This window comes from Myotis yumanensis, unplaced genomic scaffold, assembly GCF_028538775.1.
Source record: "Myotis yumanensis isolate MYYU_CA2020_CCGP unplaced genomic scaffold, mMyoYum1.0.hap1 SCAF_6, whole genome shotgun sequence".
NCBI lineage: Eukaryota > Metazoa > Chordata > Mammalia > Chiroptera > Vespertilionidae > Myotis > Myotis yumanensis.
In genome coordinates, this window is record NW_027223757.1 from 15,857,733 (window position 1) to 15,879,791 (window position 22,059).

The 22,059-nt window shown below is 37.6% G+C and overlaps 1 protein-coding gene and 1 pseudogene across 4 annotated transcripts in view; one reads left to right on the forward strand and one right to left on the reverse strand.

Moving 5' to 3' along the window:
- Window positions 1–22,059, forward strand: part of NKAIN2 (sodium/potassium transporting ATPase interacting 2) — a 783,533-nt gene that overhangs the window by 639,165 nt on the left and 122,309 nt on the right. For all 4 annotated transcript variants that reach the window (XR_011471813.1, XR_011471812.1, XR_011471814.1 and 1 more), the window contains exon 4: window positions 10,726–10,926. Coding sequence is in view for 1 of the 4 variants with exons in the window: in XM_070417620.1 (XP_070273721.1) it covers window positions 10,726–10,926 (201 nt within the window). In the remaining 3 variants the exon portion in view is untranslated. The remainder of the gene's footprint in view (window positions 1–10,725; window positions 10,927–22,059) is intronic.
- LOC139012772 (NADH dehydrogenase [ubiquinone] 1 beta subcomplex subunit 9 pseudogene) lies at window positions 11,042–21,131 on the reverse strand (annotated as a pseudogene).

A 22,059-nucleotide genomic window follows, 5' to 3' on the forward strand; every position in this document is an offset into this window, starting at 1 on the left:
TTGAGTCTAAGAAGTAAGCCCCAGAGCTATGCAGAGGGGAGAGGACCAGAAGTCAACCAGAACAGTCCTCCCACTTTCAAAGGACTTTTGTCCCCAAAACTAACTGTTGAAATTTCAGGTGTTTGCGTCAGACACGATAAGGCAGTTTATCTTTTGCCTGTAGAAGGCTCTGAAATGATTTCTCTCAGACTAGCTCCAAATATCATATTCAATTCTATTTCCTATCTCAAATTATGCCCCCCAACAAACAGTGTATCATGATTTTTTAAATTTATTTTGGCCCATGGGAAGGAATAATTTACCCAGGTACACAGGAGAAATATTGTTTTCTGTTTACATTTTGTGGAAGAAAATAAGTACCCCGGGGTTTAAGAGAAGCAAAGCAATACCTACTGCGATCATTAATCTAATTGAACACAAGTTTCTTATTCATTTCCTTTAGCTTCTTTGTTTATGGTTTAAATCTGATAAACATCAAAACCTTTTTCAACATAAGATATTGAAACAACATGATGTACTTTCCAGAAATCCGTTTTAGTCAAAAAAGAAAGGTTAAACCAAGTTATAAAGAGACAGACCGTACATTCATTATAAGTACATGCATCCTATTGACTCAATAAATGTCAGTTCGAAAGCTATACTAGACACTTGTCATATCCAAGGGATACATATGCCAGTAATTAGTGAGTATATTTAGACTCTAGGTTCTATGTTGATGTGCCTTATGTCTTGGAAAGCAGTCAGGTACTGTAAGGCCCAGGTTCTGAATTCAAATCATGCTGGCAGGAAGTTACAGGAGGAATATGGCTAGCATAGGAAGGTTTCACATAGTTACTGCAGTTTCATATAGAGTCTGAAGTGTTGGGTTAGAATGGAGAGACAGAGGTTTAGAGCAAGGTGGCTAAACCAGTGTTGTGTTTAGAAATATACACAGGTGAATGTAGGCTTCCTACACTTAGGCAGAGGTCAGGATAGGCAGTGGGAAGAAGTGCTGTGGACAAAGTAACAAAGTGGAGTAGCCAGATCATAGGGTCTGGCCACTATTACCATGAAAGCATGGCAAGACTATCCTTTGCTAGAGAGGAAAGTGTCTTAAAGTGATATGAAAAGGTTCCCAGCCATGTGCTCATCCCCAGCTAAAGGTAGGATTCTTCAGATGAAAATGGTTATTACAAATGATCAGAAATCTCTTTATGTCCGTATCTCACAGAGCTTTACCACGAAGACCAAATTCATCCTCATTCAAGGAAACAATTCCCATTATACTTCTCTGGTACTCAATTACCTGGAAAGGGATGGTCATTATCTCCTCTGCACTACAGAAAGAGAAAGCTATATGGAGAATGATGCCCGTGGTCATGAGCTCAAGTCTTCTCTTTCACAGAGTTTTACTTTTCCCACCAGCCCTACTATCTTAGTTTCCACTGGTAAGCAGAGCAGAGAAATTGCATAATTACCTGGATAATTTAGACCTGAAAATAAAAACGATTGCAATGCATTACGTGAGCTCTTTCAAAATTTTCCTGAACATGAAACATTTTTTACTCTTCCCTTTTATTCTCAGTAATCTCAGACAGGCACATACATTTCTCTTTATGGAGAATGATTAACATGGACTCAACTAGGGAGAAATCAAATTATACAGTTAATAAAAACTAAAGCTTCATTCCATGCTAAGTGGCAATGTACCACCAGGGAAAATGAATAACTGCATTTTAGAGTGGAAGGAGTCGAACGTCAGGTTTGAATTTGGTTAGCCTTGGGATCTACAATAACTTTCAGTTCTTTTGTGACTGAATTTTTTAAAGTAAAGCCAGGTGCTACAGAGCCATATTCTGGTCAAGAACTGGCCAAATATACAATGGTGGTTCCATAATATTATCATGGAGATGAAAGCTTCCTATCACCTAGTGACACTGTATCTGTTGTAATGTCATGGCAAACTGTAGTACTTAAGTGTTTACGCTGATGCTGCTGTGACCAAACCCCTTGTGCTACCAGTCATATAAAAGTACTAGAGGCCTGGTGCACAAAATCCGTGCACTCAGGTTGGGGGTCCCTCAGCCCGGATTGCAGAGGGCACAGGCCAGGCCGAGGGACCCCTCCGGTGCACAATCAGGGCCAGGGAGGGACATGGGAGGTTGGCAAGCTGGGGAGGGATCGCGGGAGGGCTCCAGTGCATGTCCGGCCTGTCTCACTCAGTCCTGATTGGCCGGACCCCAGCAGCAAGCTAATCTACCAGTCAGAGCATCTGCCCCCTGGTGGTCAGTGCACGTCATAGCGACTGGTCGACCAGTCAACTGTCTGCCCCCTGGTGGTCAGTGAACATCATAGAGAGTGGTTGAGCAGCCTTAGCATATCATTAGCATATTATACTTTGATTGGTTGAACGGACGACCAGACAACTGGACACTTAGCATATTATGCTTTTATTATATAAGATGGCACATACAATTAAGTACAGTGCATTATGCTCAATAATGATAAAAAAGGACTATGTTACTGATTTATTTATTAACTATGTGATACCTTTAATTCTTATTTTAGAGTGTACTTTTTCTACTTACAAAAAAGTTTGCTGTTAAACAGTATGTGTCTTATGCTGGCAGCATCCTCATAGTACATCTCATGTTTACTTCACCTCTTGATTGGATCATTTTCTCTTGTACTCAATTTAATCTCTTGTTGTTTCATACAGTAAGGTGCTATAGAGGCTTGTAGCCTAGGGGCAATAGGCTATACCTGACAGCCTAGGTATGTAGTAGGGTATACTTTCAGGGTTGGTTCAAGTACACTCTATGTTGTTCACACAAGGGTGAAATTGCCTAGGAATACATTTCTCAGTGTATTCTCATCATTGAGAGATGCATGATGGGTATAAAGTTACTAAAAATTATGTAGCCATACTCTATAACAGTAAGTAACTTTTAATACTCTAACTAGATTAAATTCTTAAATTGCTTGAATTTTTGTTGGCATCTTTTCAGATTAAATGTGTAAATTCAGGTTCTTCCCTTGGCTCTAGCTGTGAATAGACAGTGATTGGTGGAAATTTATTAAAATTGCTCCTTTTCGCAAGATAGTTAAAATGATTTTGATACTTCAAAAGCAATTCTCTAAGTGTCCTGATGCTGAGAATTTATATATAATCATTGTTAAATATAGCATAGTATGTAAAAGATAAAATGAGTGGTCATTGGAGGCAGACTATTAACATAAACTAGCCATATTGAGGGAAGAGACTGTACAAGTTTTGAGTACAGTCTTCACTCTTAAATGACCACCTAGCTATAGGAATTCATTATTCAGAATACCACCCATTCCGTTTGAGAGCACTTCTAATCCTTTGGTCTGCCTTACCTTCCAGATAAATTCATCAGCTTGAATCTGTGCCTGCCTTTCTGGGGTTAACTGTAAATAATGAGTCCAATCCCTCTGGATTTGGGTACTTCTTTAAATATTTAAAGGCAATTATGAGGATCCTTCTGATTCTTTCCTTTTACAGACAATTCAACCAACATTCTCTCATGGCTCCTCATATGACATGGTTTTCAAACCCCATAACCACCCTGGACACAGGATGCAATTTTATCAGTGTCTGCTACACACCAAACCAAAGAGTCTGACAGAAGTCTGTAAGGTCTCTTTGGTATATGAGAAGGTTATATGCCACACAATTCCCATGCTCACTGCAGAAAAGAGCTGTTTACTGTATTATTCCTTTATTGAAGTAGCTTCACAAACTCTACCTATAATTTAAAATCATACCACCGTGTTTCTCTCTACGTGATTTCCAATCTCGTATTGGATATGCTAACCCGTATGGTATAAATTCGAGTGGCTCCTTGGCTTATGGCTATGGATGACCACTTTGATGATGACTATTTTTCTGTTTATTAATGTTTCCTTCTAGACAGTGACCTCCAGTTACTTCTTGGCCTTGTGCGTAGCAAAAGCTACAAAGAGCTCTTTGGAAACAATCCAAATGAAATAGATACATATTCTTAAAAGTGTTGTATTTAGACTTACAGGTTTATTTATATTTGTCTCCACAAATTCTAAGCAGTATTGATCTATGTACTTGCCAGGATAAAAATAAGACAGGAGACAAATCTTACCACTTAAAAAAAATTCTCTCATGAGAATAAAGCACAACTAAAATATCTTTAAAAGTTTCTTCATCCAAATCCATGGCAGATACAACACTATTGTAACTGCAGGGTGCAATGAATTTTGTATTAGTGTTGGCAAACCACCTAAGAGGACATGTCAAGGTCTTTTATAATGTTGAGTAGGTTTCTGAACTGCATCTGGAAATTTTTGAAATAAATTGTATGAATTCTGTGTCCACCATTTTTTTTATTTCAGTACATTCTCATAACGAAGACTAAATATGGTATTTTGCAACGATTGATTGGACAGCCAAGATAATTTCTGTAAAAGGCAACAAGGTCCAGTAGGAAAGCATGAGTCAGAAAAAAATAAGTTTGAAACCTAGCTTCATCCTTAATAAAAATAACTTTTGCAGATATATATCCATGCTCAGCCTTATTTTTTCTATTAAGTAAGCATAGTGATCCCTACTTCTAAATGTTATTGTAGCATTTACTAGGCAATGAATACACAAACTTTATTTCCTTTTTTTGTAATATAGATTGCTTCAAATTTATCAATAAGCTGCAAAACGGAACTTCTTCAAAATTAAAGACTTATAAAGATTTTTACAGAGGAATTTTTTGTTAATTAGCATTTCACTTCATACCCAGTTGTGGCCATTCTCAATAACTAAAAAATGACTATGCAGTCCATCCGTGACATTAACACTTGGCTCATCTCTGTCTTGCTACCATTTTTTGGTCATTTCTCCATGAATGTTCTCTCCCAGAGAATGAATGAAGAAAGGACATAAAACTTTATTAGCATCTCTCGTAACAAATTAAACCAATATACATTTTAAACTATGGATTCAAATTAAATTGGGCTCCCAATTCAATTCCGTTGACAAGTTAAAAAATCCTTGGCGACAAGCACAGAGGCTGTCTAAATCATAGTTTCTGAAGTGACATCAGTACCAGAGGTGGGTTGCATATGTAGGTGAGTTAATGACCGGTAGTAAAGGTGTGGAACTATTCGGGAGGACATGGCAGTGTTCCTTCATTTTCTCCAAGTCTTCAATATCATCTGAACCTCTGTGCCTCCATGGCAATTAAAAACCCACATAAATGTGCTTTGAAAACAAATGACAGGGTGGGCTTCTGGTGAGTGCTAAAATGGCCATAACATCTCTTGAAAGAGCTAACATGTTCTCTGCCTCCCTAACTCCCTCGGGTGAATGCAGATCACTTTTCAAAGCTCTAAGACAGGAAAGGAACACTCACAAGATGGAAAACATACCTGCAGGGAGGGAACAAACGGGAAGGTGAGAAATCAGCAGGAAAAGCTGCCTGAGGAGATTTTCGTACAGAGAAAACAATAAAGTCAGTGAGAAGTTGATCTTTCATCATTGTAACCAGCTGAGAAAATTCTGCCTCGAGCATCTGCTTGTGAGGGTGTGAAAGAGAGGAGAGCGGACTCATTTTGCCAAACTTAGATCCCACTCAGCAGATGGGTCCTAACATTAGGAGTAAAAATAAAAAAAGGACTTTTAAGCCTGGAGGTTCAATTAACTTGAATATAGCATGGAGGCTTCTTTATTGAATTCTTTTTTTTTTTCTTTTCCTTTCCTTCTTTTCCTTTTATCCGCTCTCCCTCCCTTCCTTCCTGCTTTTCTTTTCTCTCTTTTAGATCATTGCAAGGATCATCTTAAAACAACTTTTTTTTTTTTTAATATTCCAGATGCAGGCTTTCTTCACAGCCAAGAGTTAATATACATTTCTTGAGCAAAAAGGTGACTATATTGGGGCTTAACATACTCCTTTACCCATAAAAAGAAAGCAATTGACCAAAATAATATTGCTCTTGAAGTATTAGGTATACATTGTAATGTTAAAAAAGGAATGAGGTTAATCAGGAAAAGCTTCTTAGAAGGAGTAGACCAAAGTATTAATTCTAATGCAGAGAGATATAGAGGATGTTAATAGGGGGTATTGGGGAGAATTTCATAAGAAAGCGACTTCAGCAACAATGTTCTGGATGCAGACAGTGCAGACCAAATTGTGTGATGATATGGAACATTTGTCTCAACTCAGAAGGCAGTCAGGATAAGATTTAGAAAAGTGTAATACTGGCCTTTTGGGGGAACACAGACCAGAGAAACCCATTTCAGGCTAGAAACAATGAAAACAAAGTGTCAATGAACTTTAAATGGTTTACATTAAATTTTTAGTGAAGCTTTTCTACCTAATGGGAAAAGTCACATTTTGGTTTAAGAACTCTAGCTTTTAGAAATCTACACACCATCGGACTTTTCTCATCTGATTTTAGAGCAATGGTTGTAATGTTCACCATGGTCACAGAAATATTTTCTTAAATCTTTTCTTGAATAACTAATGACAGAAACCAGACACTGGAATCAATATTAGTGATGGTGTCATACTGAGTTTATGACCCATGATCAGCCAAATCTCGGTTACCCACAGTTGAATATTCTAGAAGAAAGGAGGGCACAAATGTATATTTTATGGTCCATCTACTTCTCATAAGTTCATCATATCGTAGCATGACTCGCATCTTTGGATTTTAGAGTTGGTAGATATGAACTTCTTTATGTTCTGGGCTACATTCCTATATATGTAACATTTATCCAACTTGTTAAAGTGTATTTGTGATTTTGCTTATCTTTTTAAAACCATATTTTCTCAGCTCCTTCTTTCTGTATCTTGAACAACATGATTTGCTTTCACTGATTCATATGATACCAGGACAAATTTAGCATTGGGGTTTTTATATGTCTAAGCAGGTTTGCATAGATCTATGAATGTATTGATAGAAAAAAAATAAACCAGCTGTATTTAGGGTTAGAATATTAAGTTCACCAGCAAGAAATAAGCCAGGAATGATGATGCTTTTTAAGAATTTTTCAGGGTTTCCTATGAATTAATATCTACATGTAGATATTAGCAATGAGATATAACACACTGCTTTCTGATGATATTTTAAACTTTAACCCAGTGTATATGGATTGTAAATAAATAAGAGTTTATTGAAAAAAAGTGATTTTTTTTGGTGTCAAATAGAGCCTTCCTCACTATCCAAACTCCTGCCTCCTCAGCTGATTACAGAATATCATTCAATCAGAGAGTTTCCTAACTATTTATTCTCAGTCCTGATAACCAAATATACGTTTTATTGATGTAAGTATTTCGACCTCCCAGAGTATTTTTGTTGTTAAAAGTTGCTTCTTTCAATTAAATGCGCTTGCTTGGCACTCATTCCTCTAACATTATCGCCAGATGTATGTTTTAAGGTAAGGTGAATGCTGACTTGTTCCCATTCCTACTCTGAGAGTGTTGAAAGCAGTGGTTATGGTCCGAGCTTCCCTGGACCATTATAGAACTCAGCAGAAGAGTCTGGGTGACGGAGGTCAAGCCTTCAGGTCTTACAGCATTTGTGTCATCACCTCCATAACGACTGTTGTTAATTCAGCACCTGCACTGGACTTATCACGTTTCCCCCACTGTCCCCTGCAGTGCTACAGGAGACTTGATTATGTCTATTGTAATTACTCTTGGTTCATGGTTGGCAGTGCCAGCGTCCTGTCACTGATCAAACACCCTTCAGTAAGCTAGGATGTTTGATTTAACGTTTAGGTCTCTCCCAGTCTAACCCCAGCTTATCTTTCCAAAGCTATTTTATAATCCTCCTTCTTCCAAACTCTCATCTCATAAAATAAAGGCTACTTACAGGTCCATAAAAATATAAGTAGTCTTAGCTCTACAATTTTTACTATCTGGTCCATTCTACTTAAAATGTTTCCCCTCCCCAGGCTGATGGCCTGTCCAAGCCTGGCCCTTCTTTCTGGCCCCAGCCAGAGTTCCCACTTCTAGGGGCTGTCTCACCCGAGTTCACAGGCATCTCACTCTCCAAGGACCTGTGCACAGATTGCCCACACCCCTCATTGCATATTTAACCAACGCTTTCTCATATAGTTACATTTTATCTTTGTACCTCGTCCCCCAAAAAGACTACAAGCTTGTGATATTAGTGATAGCATTTTCTATCTGTTTACATCATTATGACCTGGTAGAGTGTTTTGCATGTGGCATATGAATAATTAAATTTGTTAGTAACTATGATGATAACTATAACCTAATTGCCATTTACATAGAAGTGCACTTTCTAGCCTTTTAGATAGTAACTAAGGAGCCTAAAAATGGGACTGTATCAATTGTCAACAGTATTATTCCAAGAGAATAACCAAGTAGTAGACTACTCCAGAAATCTAAGAAAATACTTCAGATTTTTAAAAATGGCAACTCAAAACTTCTCACTCTCACCATCCACCTTCTAAACTCTGCAATACAGCCTCCACTGCTTACTGTCAGAACAGATATATATGTATGTGTGCTCTTCTTCAAATGCCATAACCCGTGAAAGTAAATTTTAGCTTTTTATTGAAATTCTGAGGTGCTATTAGTATCATTTTCTCATTTACTTGTCAATTTTTTTTATCAAATGCTTATTATTTGTTGAGCAATTAGACTTCTTGTGTTGATCTGAATACACATAGCCCTTTTCAGGAACCACATTTCAGTGCTAATAACAACTTTCATGTCACACATCAGACCCTGTTATTTTGAAAAATGACATGACCAAAAATGGGGTCCTTTAATCTGAACTTTTTGAATGCTTACTAAAAGAGATGAATAAAAATATTGACACAACATTTTTTGTCAGTATTCTAATCTGAACAAATAATTATGAAAGTTTTCTTAAGATATGAAAGTTTTCAAATCTTACCATTCTGAGCCCATTTTGTGTGTTTTTCAATAAAAATCTACCCAGAATATACAAGATTTGGCTTATGGCTTTCTGCCTTGTTTTTTAGTACCGAGGTTAGTTTTTTGTCTCAAAAGCCCTTACTATTTTGAAATCAAAGTTATAAATATGTGAGAATTAAATAATGTATTGGTTATGCATGGAGCAGATCACACTCAGGAATTCCTGTTGAATTTAATAGGAGACCTTTTTATTGTCTGTTTTACAAACAAGAATTTATATTTTGTGGTTAAAATAATATACATCTTGTTAGCTGATAGTCATTGGTGCCAACTCAATACCACAGGAACCTCCAGCTTGGGATGTAGTGAAGAAGGAAACTCTATGCAGTGCAAACAGCTCATGGGAATACAGAGTGTCTGTAAACCATCACTGCCCTGGAACAGCTCTATAGTGGTCCAGCCAAGAAATACAATCTTCATTGTTCCATGGAAAGTGTGCTCTCCTACCTAGAGGAGAACTGGGTTATATAGACAGAAATCCCTGCTCCTGATCCCTGATTGGTCAGAATAGAGCTGCTCCTATAAGTCAGAACTGCATAGCTCTGATAGAATGGGGAAAGCCTCAGTCCTATCGGTTGAAATAGGACTACAGTAGCTACTTTATAAGGGCTGGTTCCAGTGACAGAAGCACAGTGCAGGCAGGCAGTTTGGTGGCCCAGAGGAAGGCAGTCTAGTGGTGCAGAGGTGCAGAGCTGCTCCCTGGAGTGCGGTTCGCCTGAGGGACAACTGTGCAGAAATGGCTGCTAGGTTCTGCTTTATGTTTTTGTTTTTATTTGAGCCCAGGTAGCCACTAGGAGCCCTTCTTAGTCCTCAGGGTTCACAACATGCACATACACGCAGACTTGTTTAAATGTCTACAAGAAGTAAATGAGAATATAAGATTATATCATCTAGTTAATGATTGAGGTTGAAGATATGCATTTGCATTTTATTAAGAATTTTTTGACTTGTTGAGTAGTAAATTGTATTTGATGCATTCCTTTTCCCCATTTTCTTCCTAGAAGACATTGGTCCATGTTTGTATATGTGATTATAAGCTCTCTAAGTACAAAATCTATGCCTTTTATTGCATTTACAGCTAAACATGTACATGCTGAACTTTGTCTAATGAGTTGTTGACTTATTTTCTCCACCCTGCAAGAGTTTGCTAATGATATTTCTTAAGAAATGTTTTGGCTAATTGTATAGTACAAGTAGACAAGATTGAAAAGACCTTGAAAAAATTTGCTAAAATAGTAGGAATGGACAGGAAAAAAAAGGTAGTATTATGTTTTATTAAGTAAAGGTCTTACAAATGTTAGTATTAGTGGCAACGTTATATTAACTTTTGCTAAATTGAAGTACAACTTTAATATTTAAAATGGGCAAAAGGTGAATATTCTGAGGGAGAGGAAAATACATTTAAAATAAGATGATCTTTAAAAAAGTAAATAAAAGAAGATGATCTTCACTTAACAAAAGAGTTAAAATTACAACCTTTGAAATACAAGTCATAAGAAGTAAGGACTCTTCAGGTTTACAATGAATGTAAGCCACTGATAATTTTACTAATAATTTTTTTATAGTGTAGTCAGGTAAACTGTCATAAGTAGAATTCATAGGTACATCATTTTCAGGGAGAACTGATAGTTTTACTTTAGATGTTTTTTTTCTACCTATAAAATACAGTAAGTAAGGATGGGGGGTAACCCACATTTCCAAATGGGAAACTCAAAATAAGTCAGTCCGAATAAGCTAACTAGCATTTATGAAGTAATTCTCATCCTTATAAATTGCCTTCTTGCAGGAAACAGACCTTATCCTGACTTTTAATATTTCAATGCACCGATCTTGGTGGATGGAGAATGGACCAGGATGTATGGTGACATCAGTGACACCCGCCCCAGACTGGGCCCCAGAAGACCATCGCTACATCACGGTCTCGGGGTGTGTTCTGGAGTACCAGTACATAGAAGTGGCTCATAGTTCCCTCCAGATTGTCCTCGCAGTAAGTGTTGACAGACAACCACTCTTTTTAGTGCTTCCGGAATTGTTTTATTTCTGTGCAATCTCAGTGCACGGCAAATGGACTATGCAGGTAACACATGGCTATTTGTTTTTTCCTAATTAATGCCACTTTTAATAGGGATTTTGACGTTAAGCCTTGCCTTTGACTGAGCATGCTGATTCTTTTCAGCAATCATGACATAGATGTTGGCATCTTCAGCATTCTACATAAGAAATCCAGCCAGTTTAGGTTTGATTATTTGGCTTTTGGTAGACTTGCAAAGATTCTGAAGGGAAGATCAGCGAGTTTTCGCTAGGAACGTGCTGCAACACCCAAATGTATAAGATTTCAGTAGGTGTTCTTCCTGTCAGCCTGGGCTTCTTTCTATGTGTACTCTTAGTCCTGAAATGCCTTCTCCATTTGCCCTATCTTCTTCTTAGATTTCCCCCAAGTACCATCCATCATCTTTTATCCCTCCCCCACTTTCAAAACAATTCAGCTTTTCTTTGAATTGAATTCTAGTTCTCGGACAATTATGCACTCTTTTTGCACAGTATTATACTGGTAAAGAACTCTCCTAAGTCCTTTCTATTGTGTATTTGTAGAACATATTTGCATAACACATACCTATGTTACATAAAACATATTATTTTATACTGTATCACTATGGCAAAGAGATAAATAAGATAAATAACATACACTTTTCTCAGGAAAAACTTTTACTAAGGCTAAATGAATAATTTGTGAGATTTATAAAATTAAGTCAACTGTATTATACATGTCTCTATTTATTTATTACATATCTATAGGTGCCGGTCCACATATATTTTTCTCTGATTCCATGTAGATCTGCAATTAATGTGCATAGTCTTAAAATTGTTAATAACAAATAATGCAAGTAGGATATGCTTTTTACCTTTTTTTCAGTTAATTACTTTGGGAATGATGTTATCTCATAATTCTTAATTAACAAGACAGAGTGCTGGGTAGAATGGTATCAATTAGTTTACATAAAATTCTTTTGGAATTTAAAAAAGCTATGTGAGCCTGTGTGTATTCAATTATATAACTAACAAAGATATATATATATATATATATATATATGTATATATATAACTAATCCAATTATATAACTAAAATATTCACTTAATAGATTTTTTAAGTGAAGTATATACATATATATACAATACACATATATTTTCATTTATATATGCGTTATTATATTTTATTATAATAGGCTAAGTATGCTGTGCTAGTAAGCACTTTCCAAATCTGTTATGACTAAAAGCCACAAAAGTGTATTCTTCTGAGTCAGCAGGAGGTTCTACCATTACTGTCACTAAGGAAAGGAGGCGGTGGAGCAGCCGCCATGAGTCATCATGGGTTGCCATGCCAGAGAGCAAGCTAGATCTGGAGCCAGAAAATGCTCCTCTGTGGGAGGAGAAGCTCATTGCTCACAGTTCATTGTCCAGAACCCATCTCACAGTCCCACCCAGTCACAAAATGGCCAGGAAGAAGGGAGAACTATAAATACTTAGAAACCAGCATAAATCATTTCCACATTTTGAATTATGTTCTTAGCTCACGTGTTGAGTGAATTCCCTGGAAAAGTCCAACCTGAGACACTTCTTAATAAACAAACCTTTCTAGAATATGTTTGAACTCTAACACTGTTCATTTTGATTATCTTGAAATAAAGATTAGTTAGATTTGATGGGATGGAAGTAGTCATTTCATTACTTAAAATCCATTCAGATGAAGTATTCATTTTCACATGGGATAAGTAAAATATTTCTGGTTTCAGGAGACAGATAAAACACCTTCATAAACGTGAGGGGGAGAGGTTGTACATAAAATATTCCTTCAACTGGCACTGCCTTTTGTTCTGTACCCAAGCATTTTGGAAAGCTTCCATTTATGTGTCAAGGATGCTATAAAGATAGAGTTTATATGCATGGATAGTTATATTTTAGAGAGTTAGTTGAAATAATGTGTGTATGTATAGTTCACAGATTTATTAAACTCCACGTAAAATTTTGGCAGATGTGTAATTTTCTAAAAAATACATTTGGACATGGGAGCATATGTTGAGGTTGACATACTGCCTAAAGAAAAAGTATTTTTATCCTAAGTAAAAACCATCTGTACAGGCAAAGTGGCTATAGTACAAAGACGATGGATGGTGTGGCCCTCAGAGCAGATATAACTGATATTTCAAGCTACTGGCTCTGAATTCTGTCTACATTGCCCTCAACAGAGTGGAGAGAAGTCATTTGCACAAGCTATCACAGGATGTGGCATTTTTACCTCTCCCCTTTCCACTTCTTCTTCTATCCAGGGGGCATCTTCTTTTGCAATGCCAACTGTGGATCACCTGAGAGTAATTTAGTAACAGTGTACCCAAGCCAATTGCTTGGAGAAGTTTCAACATTTCTTTGGGCTTGCTTTAGTCTAGTCAGCCTTGGGCTGACAGTATCTGTTGTGCAGAAAATTTAGCAGATCTTCATTCGTTTTAGAATGCAAATCAAAATGGGGCTTATCTTGACCTAGTGAATGGATTCCAACTACATTTTCCTGTATTCATTCTGATCACTCTGCTGTCATGATTAAGAAACAAAGTGATTTGTGTTACCCAAATCATGCCCCTGACAACCTACTGTTCAGTTCAGGACAGCCCCGTGAACACTGTCTGAGTGCTTGGCCTCTGCCAGCATCCAGAAAAACAAATGACAGGATCCCTGACCTTGAGGATGTCACAGTCAAAAATGGGGTGAGGTTGCTAAGGATTCAAACCAGGTGCACTTTTCAAGGATGTGATAGACAGAAAATACAGTTCGTGCATTTTTGTGGCATAATCTTGGCTTCTGAGTTCCAGCCTGCTTTTTGTAAAGTCAGCTAAACTCACACTCTTCTCATTGTTTTCACCAGCCTTTGAACCTGCTGTCTCTTCCAGGATGTCTGGCTTAGATCTGCTTTCATAGACTGCCGCTCTTCCAGCGATTGCTCTTGATTAACTCCAAATCTCTCCAGTGCCTTTTCTCCACCTTCACTAAGCCTTTCTTTCACAGATTTCTGACCCCTGGCACGCCTGTCACCCCGTTGTTCGGTTTTCTGCCAATCAACTCCTAGCTGATTTTGAAATTAGCATTCACAAAGCCTACAATTTGCATTGCACATACATAAGATATTTCTTGTCTACAGCCAAAGGAAGAGGAGTTATCCGCATAATTGGGAAGAGGGGTTATTAATCACACAGCTTCCAGCGGAGCAGAAAGGACTGCCAGGCACCGTAATGACAAGCCAGGTGTGAGACTGGGAGCTCTCTCCTCCTCCAGCGGCATTGTCTTCTAGTTAGTATCAGACGTCACATTCAAAAGGGGTGCAGGTGTGCACAGTTTCAATAAAACCAAAAACAAAAACAACCCACACTTATAAAATAGATCAAATAAATATGTATGGGGAGAGCCAGAAAGGAAACCAGCTATAAGGTTGGTGGTGTGCACCCTACAAAAATTAAGCCGATTTCTTCAAATGTGTGACTGCAACAGCGTGGTTTACAAAACGTGTTCACAGGAATTGAATCCTTTAAGATGTAACAGTCCTGTGAGGGCAGCAGAACAGGTGAAAAGCCTTCCCCAAGATTTCTTAGCTGGTAAATAGGGAGGATGGACATCCTGACCTAGGTTTTTCTCTGCCACCAACAATAGGAAATGTCTCAACCTGTATGCCAGCACTAGCTGATGCGTAATGGATCCCTGAAGCCCCCCGAATTCTAGCTCGTTAGTGGCAAAGCATGGCATGACTGATTAGCTATGTCTGCTATGAGTGAGGGGAATGGAGTTGTTTGTGCCTCATATTTGGTATGCACACATTGGACCTCACTTCCTGTAACCAACACAATGAAAAGGGAGGGTGCTTTACGAAGAAATGTAAGTAAATGAAGCTTTCACAAAAAACATTTATTACAATAATGGAAGTTGCTTTATATTTTAAAATATATGTTAAGATTCCGAATAATTTATTAGAAAACAGAAACAAAAACAAATGTCCAGTCCCTCTTTTCTCTAGCTACCTTCTCAGGACCAATACCTCGACATTTAATATAAACTTCTCCAACCAAAATTGCTGGAGGTGTTTCCCTTTATTTCCTTGATTTCTTTAACTTCTGACACACTTCTACGTTCTTATTGTTTAATCAGATTGATTATTTAAATATATTTTATTGATTTTAAAGAGGAAAGGAGAGGGAGAGAGAGATAGATACATCAATGATAACAGAAAATAATTGATTGGCTGCCTCCTGCACATCCCCTACTGGGGATGGAGCCTACAACCCAGGCATGTGCCCTTGGCCAGAATCAAACCTGGGACCCTTCAGTCCACAGGCCAACGCTCTATCCATTGAGCCAAACCAGCTAGGGCTAATCAGGTTGATTATTACTAGTTTTAGGAGATGAGCAGAGGATACTGAAAAATGTAAATAAGATCACTATTTCCCACAGATATTAAACTTGGCTTAGAAACCATATATAAATTAGCAGGGAAGTCATAGAAGACTTTAGAATAGGTTCCAATACCTGGTGCTGTCCACAGATTCACTGCCAAGTTCATCCTTCAGTGATATCTATTCCCTATTCAGAAAAATGTGTACCTTGTAGTGTTTATAAAATTGTGGAAATCCTTGTTCAACAGACTGTGGTAAAAAAATTTTAAAGATAAAATGTGTATCTTCAAATGGATGGAGTCACTGATATTTCCAATTATTTCCAGTTACTGATAAATATTTGCCGTTCGGCTTGCTGAGACTTGCTAAGAAATTTTCAAGACTTGGAATGCCTTTATCCAAGTGGATTTGGGGTTGTAGTTGGGAATGGTACATGAGTATTTCTTTAGATGTAGCTGATGTGTGTGGTACGGGTGAGAGGGAATAGCCTTAGTGCTCACATTCCACTGGACTCCTACAATCTGGAAATGCTTATTCACAAAGATTGGATTATCAAATATTTGGGTCCCGATTTTCATGTAGCTTAGGATATTGCTATTAGAGCAGTAAATAATACATTGATGTTGTGAACTTGCAGCATTTTAAAGGGTTAAGTGAGGAAATGGCATGAGCTGATACCCAGCTATTTTGCTGCATCCTGAAGTGGATATTTGAATCAAAAAAATTAAGACAGATTTCTCAAAAAACAAAATAAGTTTGATTTGGTTGATTTGTTTCACAGTGAAAAATAATTTATGTTATTGGTTTTGCCATTTTTATAAACAAAATTAGCCCTATCTGCAACTGTACAGTTTGGTAAAAATACTATGTCAACAAATATATTGAAATTAAATAACATTTTAATATTCCCAGCACATTTTATATAAATCAGGTTAATCTAGGTGTCTTTAAGAGAAAGAGTTAAGAACGTAATTATTGGTTGTTGATTATGTCCTGGTAGTGATTTTAGTCTATTTCCAAGAAATTGCTATTGCAAATTGGGCAATTTTCAATTCTTTGCTTTTTGTTAAAATTGGAGAAAAAAAAACCTAATAGATCTATCAGTTGGTATATTCTTTGAAATATTGTTTAGATAATTATGTAAATTGTGGCATACAAATTAGAAGTTGCAGGAGGTATGTGACAGCATTGTAAAAAAAAAGGTCTCTAATAGTTCTCTATAACAACATTTTCCGGTGCTTAAGCCTAAAAACAAACAAGCAAAAAGAATAGAATTCATGCTGAACTCTGACTCAGTGTAGTACTAACAAGTAATGCATTTCAAAAACATTTTATTTTTATACCTAATGATTTTGGTCAACATTTGTGGAAGACTATTTTGTTTTGATCAATTGTGTGAAATCATAATTGTGACAACCCAATTAATAACATATTTTTATTTTCTCACCAAAAAAAGATAAATATGTGAGGTGATGGATGTGTTAGTTAATTATTAATTTTGCAACCTATTTTTATATCAGATCGCCATGAGGTACACTTTAAATACAATTTTATTTTTCAATTATACCACAATAAAGCTGAAAAATATTTTAAATGTCAAAAAAAGAATACATTTTAAACAAATATTTTATGGACTAGGAAAGAAAACTCATACTTAAGTTTACACATCTTTAATTTAACACACACACACACACACACATATATATATACACTGAGTGGCCAGATTATTATGACTGGCCAGATTATTATGACCACTCCATCAGTACTTCATTGAAACTTCCAAAAATACTGAATATTGAAAACTTCCTAAACAAATACTCTCAAGGTTTTATTATTATTATTATTTGCATATCTAATTCACTTCATTGTACTGATGGGGTGTTCATAATAATCTGGCCGGTCATAATAATCTGGCCACTCAATATATATATATATATATATCCTAATATATAAAAAGCCAGGGGCCATCACGACCGAAACAACCAGATGGACAACGAACAGCAGGCTGTGTGGGGCGACAAGGCCGGCAGGGGGGTTAGTGAGGGTCGACCAAACGACTGAACAGCAGGCTGCTTGGGGAGACCAGGCAGGCAGGGAGGTTAGTGAGGGACAACCAAATGACTGAACAAGCAGGCTGCATGGGGCGACAAGGCCGGCAAGGGGGGTGGGGCAGTGGGGGCGAACAGGCCAGCAGGGGGGCAGTTGGAGGCAACCTGACTGGAGGGGGGGGGCAGTTGGGGGTAACCAGGCCAGCACGGGGGCAGTTGGGGGGCAACCAGTCCCACAGGGGGGGCAGTGAGGGATGACCAGGCCAGCGGGGTGGGGGGGCAGTTAGAGGCGACCAGGCTAACAGAGGAGAGCAGTTGGGGGTGACCAGGCCAGTGGGGGGAGGGGGCAGTTAGGGGTGACCAGGCAGGCAGGCAGGTGAGCAGTTAGGAGCCAGGGAACCCAGATTGGAGAGGGTGCAGGCTGGGCTGAGGAGACCACCCCCACTCCATGCATGAATTTCATGCACCGGGCCTCTAGTATTATATATATATTTGTTGCAAAGAATGATTGGTATAAAACTTTCAAACAAATAAACATTACATTAGGAAAAACTGTGGAAGTAGTGGAATGGGAATACAAGTTCAAAAAGAAAAGGAACTCTATAAAATTTATGATTATTCTAAAAGAATATATACATGTGTCTTTAAATGAAATAAGGTGAATTTTAAATCACAGTGGCATTCAAATTTCATTAGATATATTTAAAAGATTAACTAATATCTCTTGAAAAGTATTAATATTTATAATATGCCAAAATAAATTGCCACTTTGCAGACACTTAAACTAAGGATGAAAAAATTTCAAACATCAATTTCAAATGTACACAGTTTGCAAGTGAATTTTTAAAAATTCTTTCAGAACATATGGGACTAGAGATGCTTAAAGACCACTACTCTAGTCCTTAATGCTGGCTAAGAATAGAAATTAATTGCTTTTTTAAAGGATTACCATAAACATGACCTACTTCTGGAAATTTTGTCTCCTTAGATGTGAGGTGGGTGCAATTTTCATAATTTTCACCAGAAATATTAGTGTCTTCCCTTTTTTTAAACTATGAATCTCTCTGTTGCCCTGAATTGCTCAGAAACACATAGTGTCTGATCAGGAAGACGATGCTATCATACTAAAAATGGTACCACAGCTCTGGTTGCTCCATCAGCTCCTTTCTGGGCCTGGGAGTCATTTCCATTACAGTTCCTCAGGGTCCAGCCAATCGCATTACTAGCCTGCCACCAAACACTGAATCTGTGTTTCTCTCCTGTGTCTACTGTATTTCCACACTAAAGAGTATGGTGGTTTAGAGCCGGAACTGAAAAACTTGAGTCTTCTCATGCCTAGTTCCGTGGCCAGACTGTACAACAATTTTCTTCCTAGGACAAAACTACTTTTCTGCCTGTGAAGGAAAGGGCCAGAAGGACAGCACTCAGCTTCTTCCCTAGCTCTTGTGATGGTTCAATAGCTTTGCTGCTTAGCTTCAAATATTGCACACACTGCACCTACTTTAGTTTTCCTGGGTCCTGGGGTACACCGACATACTTGTCCAAAGGTCATCACCCAATAAATGAAATAAATGTGACTGGTCTTTCTGTAACATCAGAATAGTTCATATAAATATTCACAAAAATATGGGAAGAACCGAATCACAATTGTGAACAGGATGTTTTTCCAGTGATGAAGTTTCTGAAATAACACAATGAAGATGGTAAATAGAAACAGGAAAGGATATTTTTTGGCACACTTGAGTACCACAAAGCATATAAACTGTGTTCCACAAACTAATTTTAGAACCCCAACTGGATGTATCCCTAATTAGTAAGAAATAATCAAGGTTCATTGGTACTTCTAAAACGGGCACATGCTTAACTTTATAACCATTCACAATTCTTCTAGATGATAAAGTCATTGGAACACTAGGTCTTATCCACAGATGTCAATAAAGCTTTGGTAACAGTAAACCCTGAACAATCAGTTATCATGTACTTTATTTTATTTTGCTTTATTCCTATAAATTGGTGAGTATTCTTGTGAGTTCGTGAGCAAGTAAGCAGAATACAAGAACTTGAACAGTCTCTAAAGATATATTAAGTTGAAGAATTTTTTTTTTCTTAATGGTCTATGTATTCCCTACATGCAACTTCAGAAATATAAGGTAAAATATTCACAGTCAGGGAGTAACAATCCGTAAATCTTACACTCAGCTGTATAATAAACTATTTTGTAATTATGAACTAAATGAGATAATGTTTAAGAAATTATCTTGAAAACAATAAAAGTGGTATTATTTATTTTCTTCTTAATTCAATTTCTTCTACTGCTCACTGAGAATATTTTTTTCCTCAGGCTAATTCACAGTGATGTGCAAAAATGAACTAAATCCTGCTAAGTATACTTACTCCCCAGTTAAAACTGTGATCTCTAGAGTCAATGTGATACTATTTAGTCTACCAACACACTAGCCTACACAGGGAACGTATATCCCACATCAACTATTATGCGTCAGTGGGCAGTATCTGCTTATGTGTATGTACTATTTAATGCGCTTGCTTACCCCCAAAGCATAATATCACTTGATCCATGAGAATGCCTGGAAACATCATGGGATAAAAATACTAATACATTTAAGGTGGTGGTGAGGATTATAGGCTACAACAGATCACCAATAATTAGGTTTTCCTTTATTAATGTAAGATTTAAATTGAAGTTCTCTGCATAGACTATTGTTCAGTGAACCATGCACAATTCCATTTCTTATATTTAATTCGATAATTATGAATTTGTTTCAGAATAAAATAGTAAAGTGTATTAAATAAGTTATTTCAGAGAGAAAGAAATTATTGAACAGAAGGTTACCAACTTCCTCTTTTAAATCATAATATATCTTGTATTTTGGGATATCTTTTCAGTCACAATCAATTTTATATATATAATTACATTTTATATATATATATATATACACACACACATATATATATATATATATATATATATATATATATTTACATTTCACACACTTTTCTTCATATGCACAACTGATAAGAAACATGGTAAGACAGTGGCACAGTCACCTGGCATCATGTTACTCCTCAGACAGAACACATCAGACATACCTTGTTGTTTTTATTAGGGCAAGTGTGTATATTTTCTGTAACTTATATCACTTGTAAGCTGAACTAGTGAGGTGTCTCCTCTCTCTCTCTCTCTCTCTCTCTGTCTGTGTGTGTGTGTGTGTGTGTGTGTGTGCGCTGTTCCCGGGGTCTGGTCACAATATGCCACCACAGTGGGGGCAAATCACCTTCTTCTCCGCTGGCCGGGGGGGGGGGGGGGGTTAGGGGGGGGGCAAAGCTTCAGTGTAGGGACCACCAACCATGGTTTCCAGAGGTGGGAGGAGGAGAAGGAGGGGGGTTTCCTTCTGGAGCTGCTGCTTAACCTCTTGCTCCCAGCTCTACCTCTCCCTCTGCAGTTCCTTCCAGTGCTGTCTCTTGGCAAACTAATCAGGATCATTGCCCTCTCAGAAGGATGCCAGTCATCTAAGCACCACTCAGGGACCTTGTAGCACTCGCATCTCTCATAGGAGGCGCCCCCAGGAGAGTCAGGGAAGATGAATGGCTGAGGATGGTTGATGGGGCCAGAATTCATCCTCCGCCTCCCTTTGCAGCTGGGTGGCCTTCACCATATCCTTTTCATTCCTATGGTCTTCAAACCAAGCTCTCATCAAGCAAGCAAAGTACTGCTATTTGTCCCTGTGGATGCACCACGACTCCAGGTGGCACAGAGCTTGCTTATTAAGTCATGACACCTTCTACTGTTGGCTCAGGTAGGCCTCTGGCTCCGAAAATGCCAGGACTGCCCACTCACCTTCACTGCTGCAGCTCCCAGGAAACGGAAGGCCCATGATAAAAACGTTTTCTAAGAAATAGATCTTTGTTGGCAACTTTCTCTTTATAGGAACTTCTAAACACAGCGATAGTTATAATAATGGTAGAATGGGTTAGCATTTTCAAATAATAACAAGGCATTCTCAAAGGAAGGATGTAAAGATGATTTATAATGACAGCTATAATTTAGGGATAATATATTGTTTAGCTTGTTATACTTCAGTGAAAAAGACTAACAGTATGCGCAAACATACTTAAGCTAAATAGTGTTTACACAGTAGAAGAAGAGCCATCTGTAATATTCCTTCTGTACCTTTTGCTTGTACCAATCCTATGAATAGAATGTTCAACTCTACTATTCTCAACCCACACATTCTTCTACACAACTCGGTATATGATTCCTAATCCTCATTATTCTCTTGCCTATTCCTGTCTGTGTGGCATCATGGCTGTGTTTGTCCAGACTCTGCCATTCATTCTTCTGATCTTTGTCCTGATTCCCACACATTCTTAAATTCCTCTCAAGCAGTAACCCTGAGAGTCAAGGCTACATCATTTTACCCAAATATGTTTATCACTTATAACCTTCTCTGAACTTCTCTGAATACAATATTATATTTTATTATACTTACATGAGTCAGCTCTTTGTCACATGATTATTTTGGTTAATACTAATTGCAAATATGACTCCAAAGTCAAGGACTGAAATAGGTCCAAGGATATTTTGAGTTTCTTTACGTCCTTTTTTTTATTCTGAAATGTCTG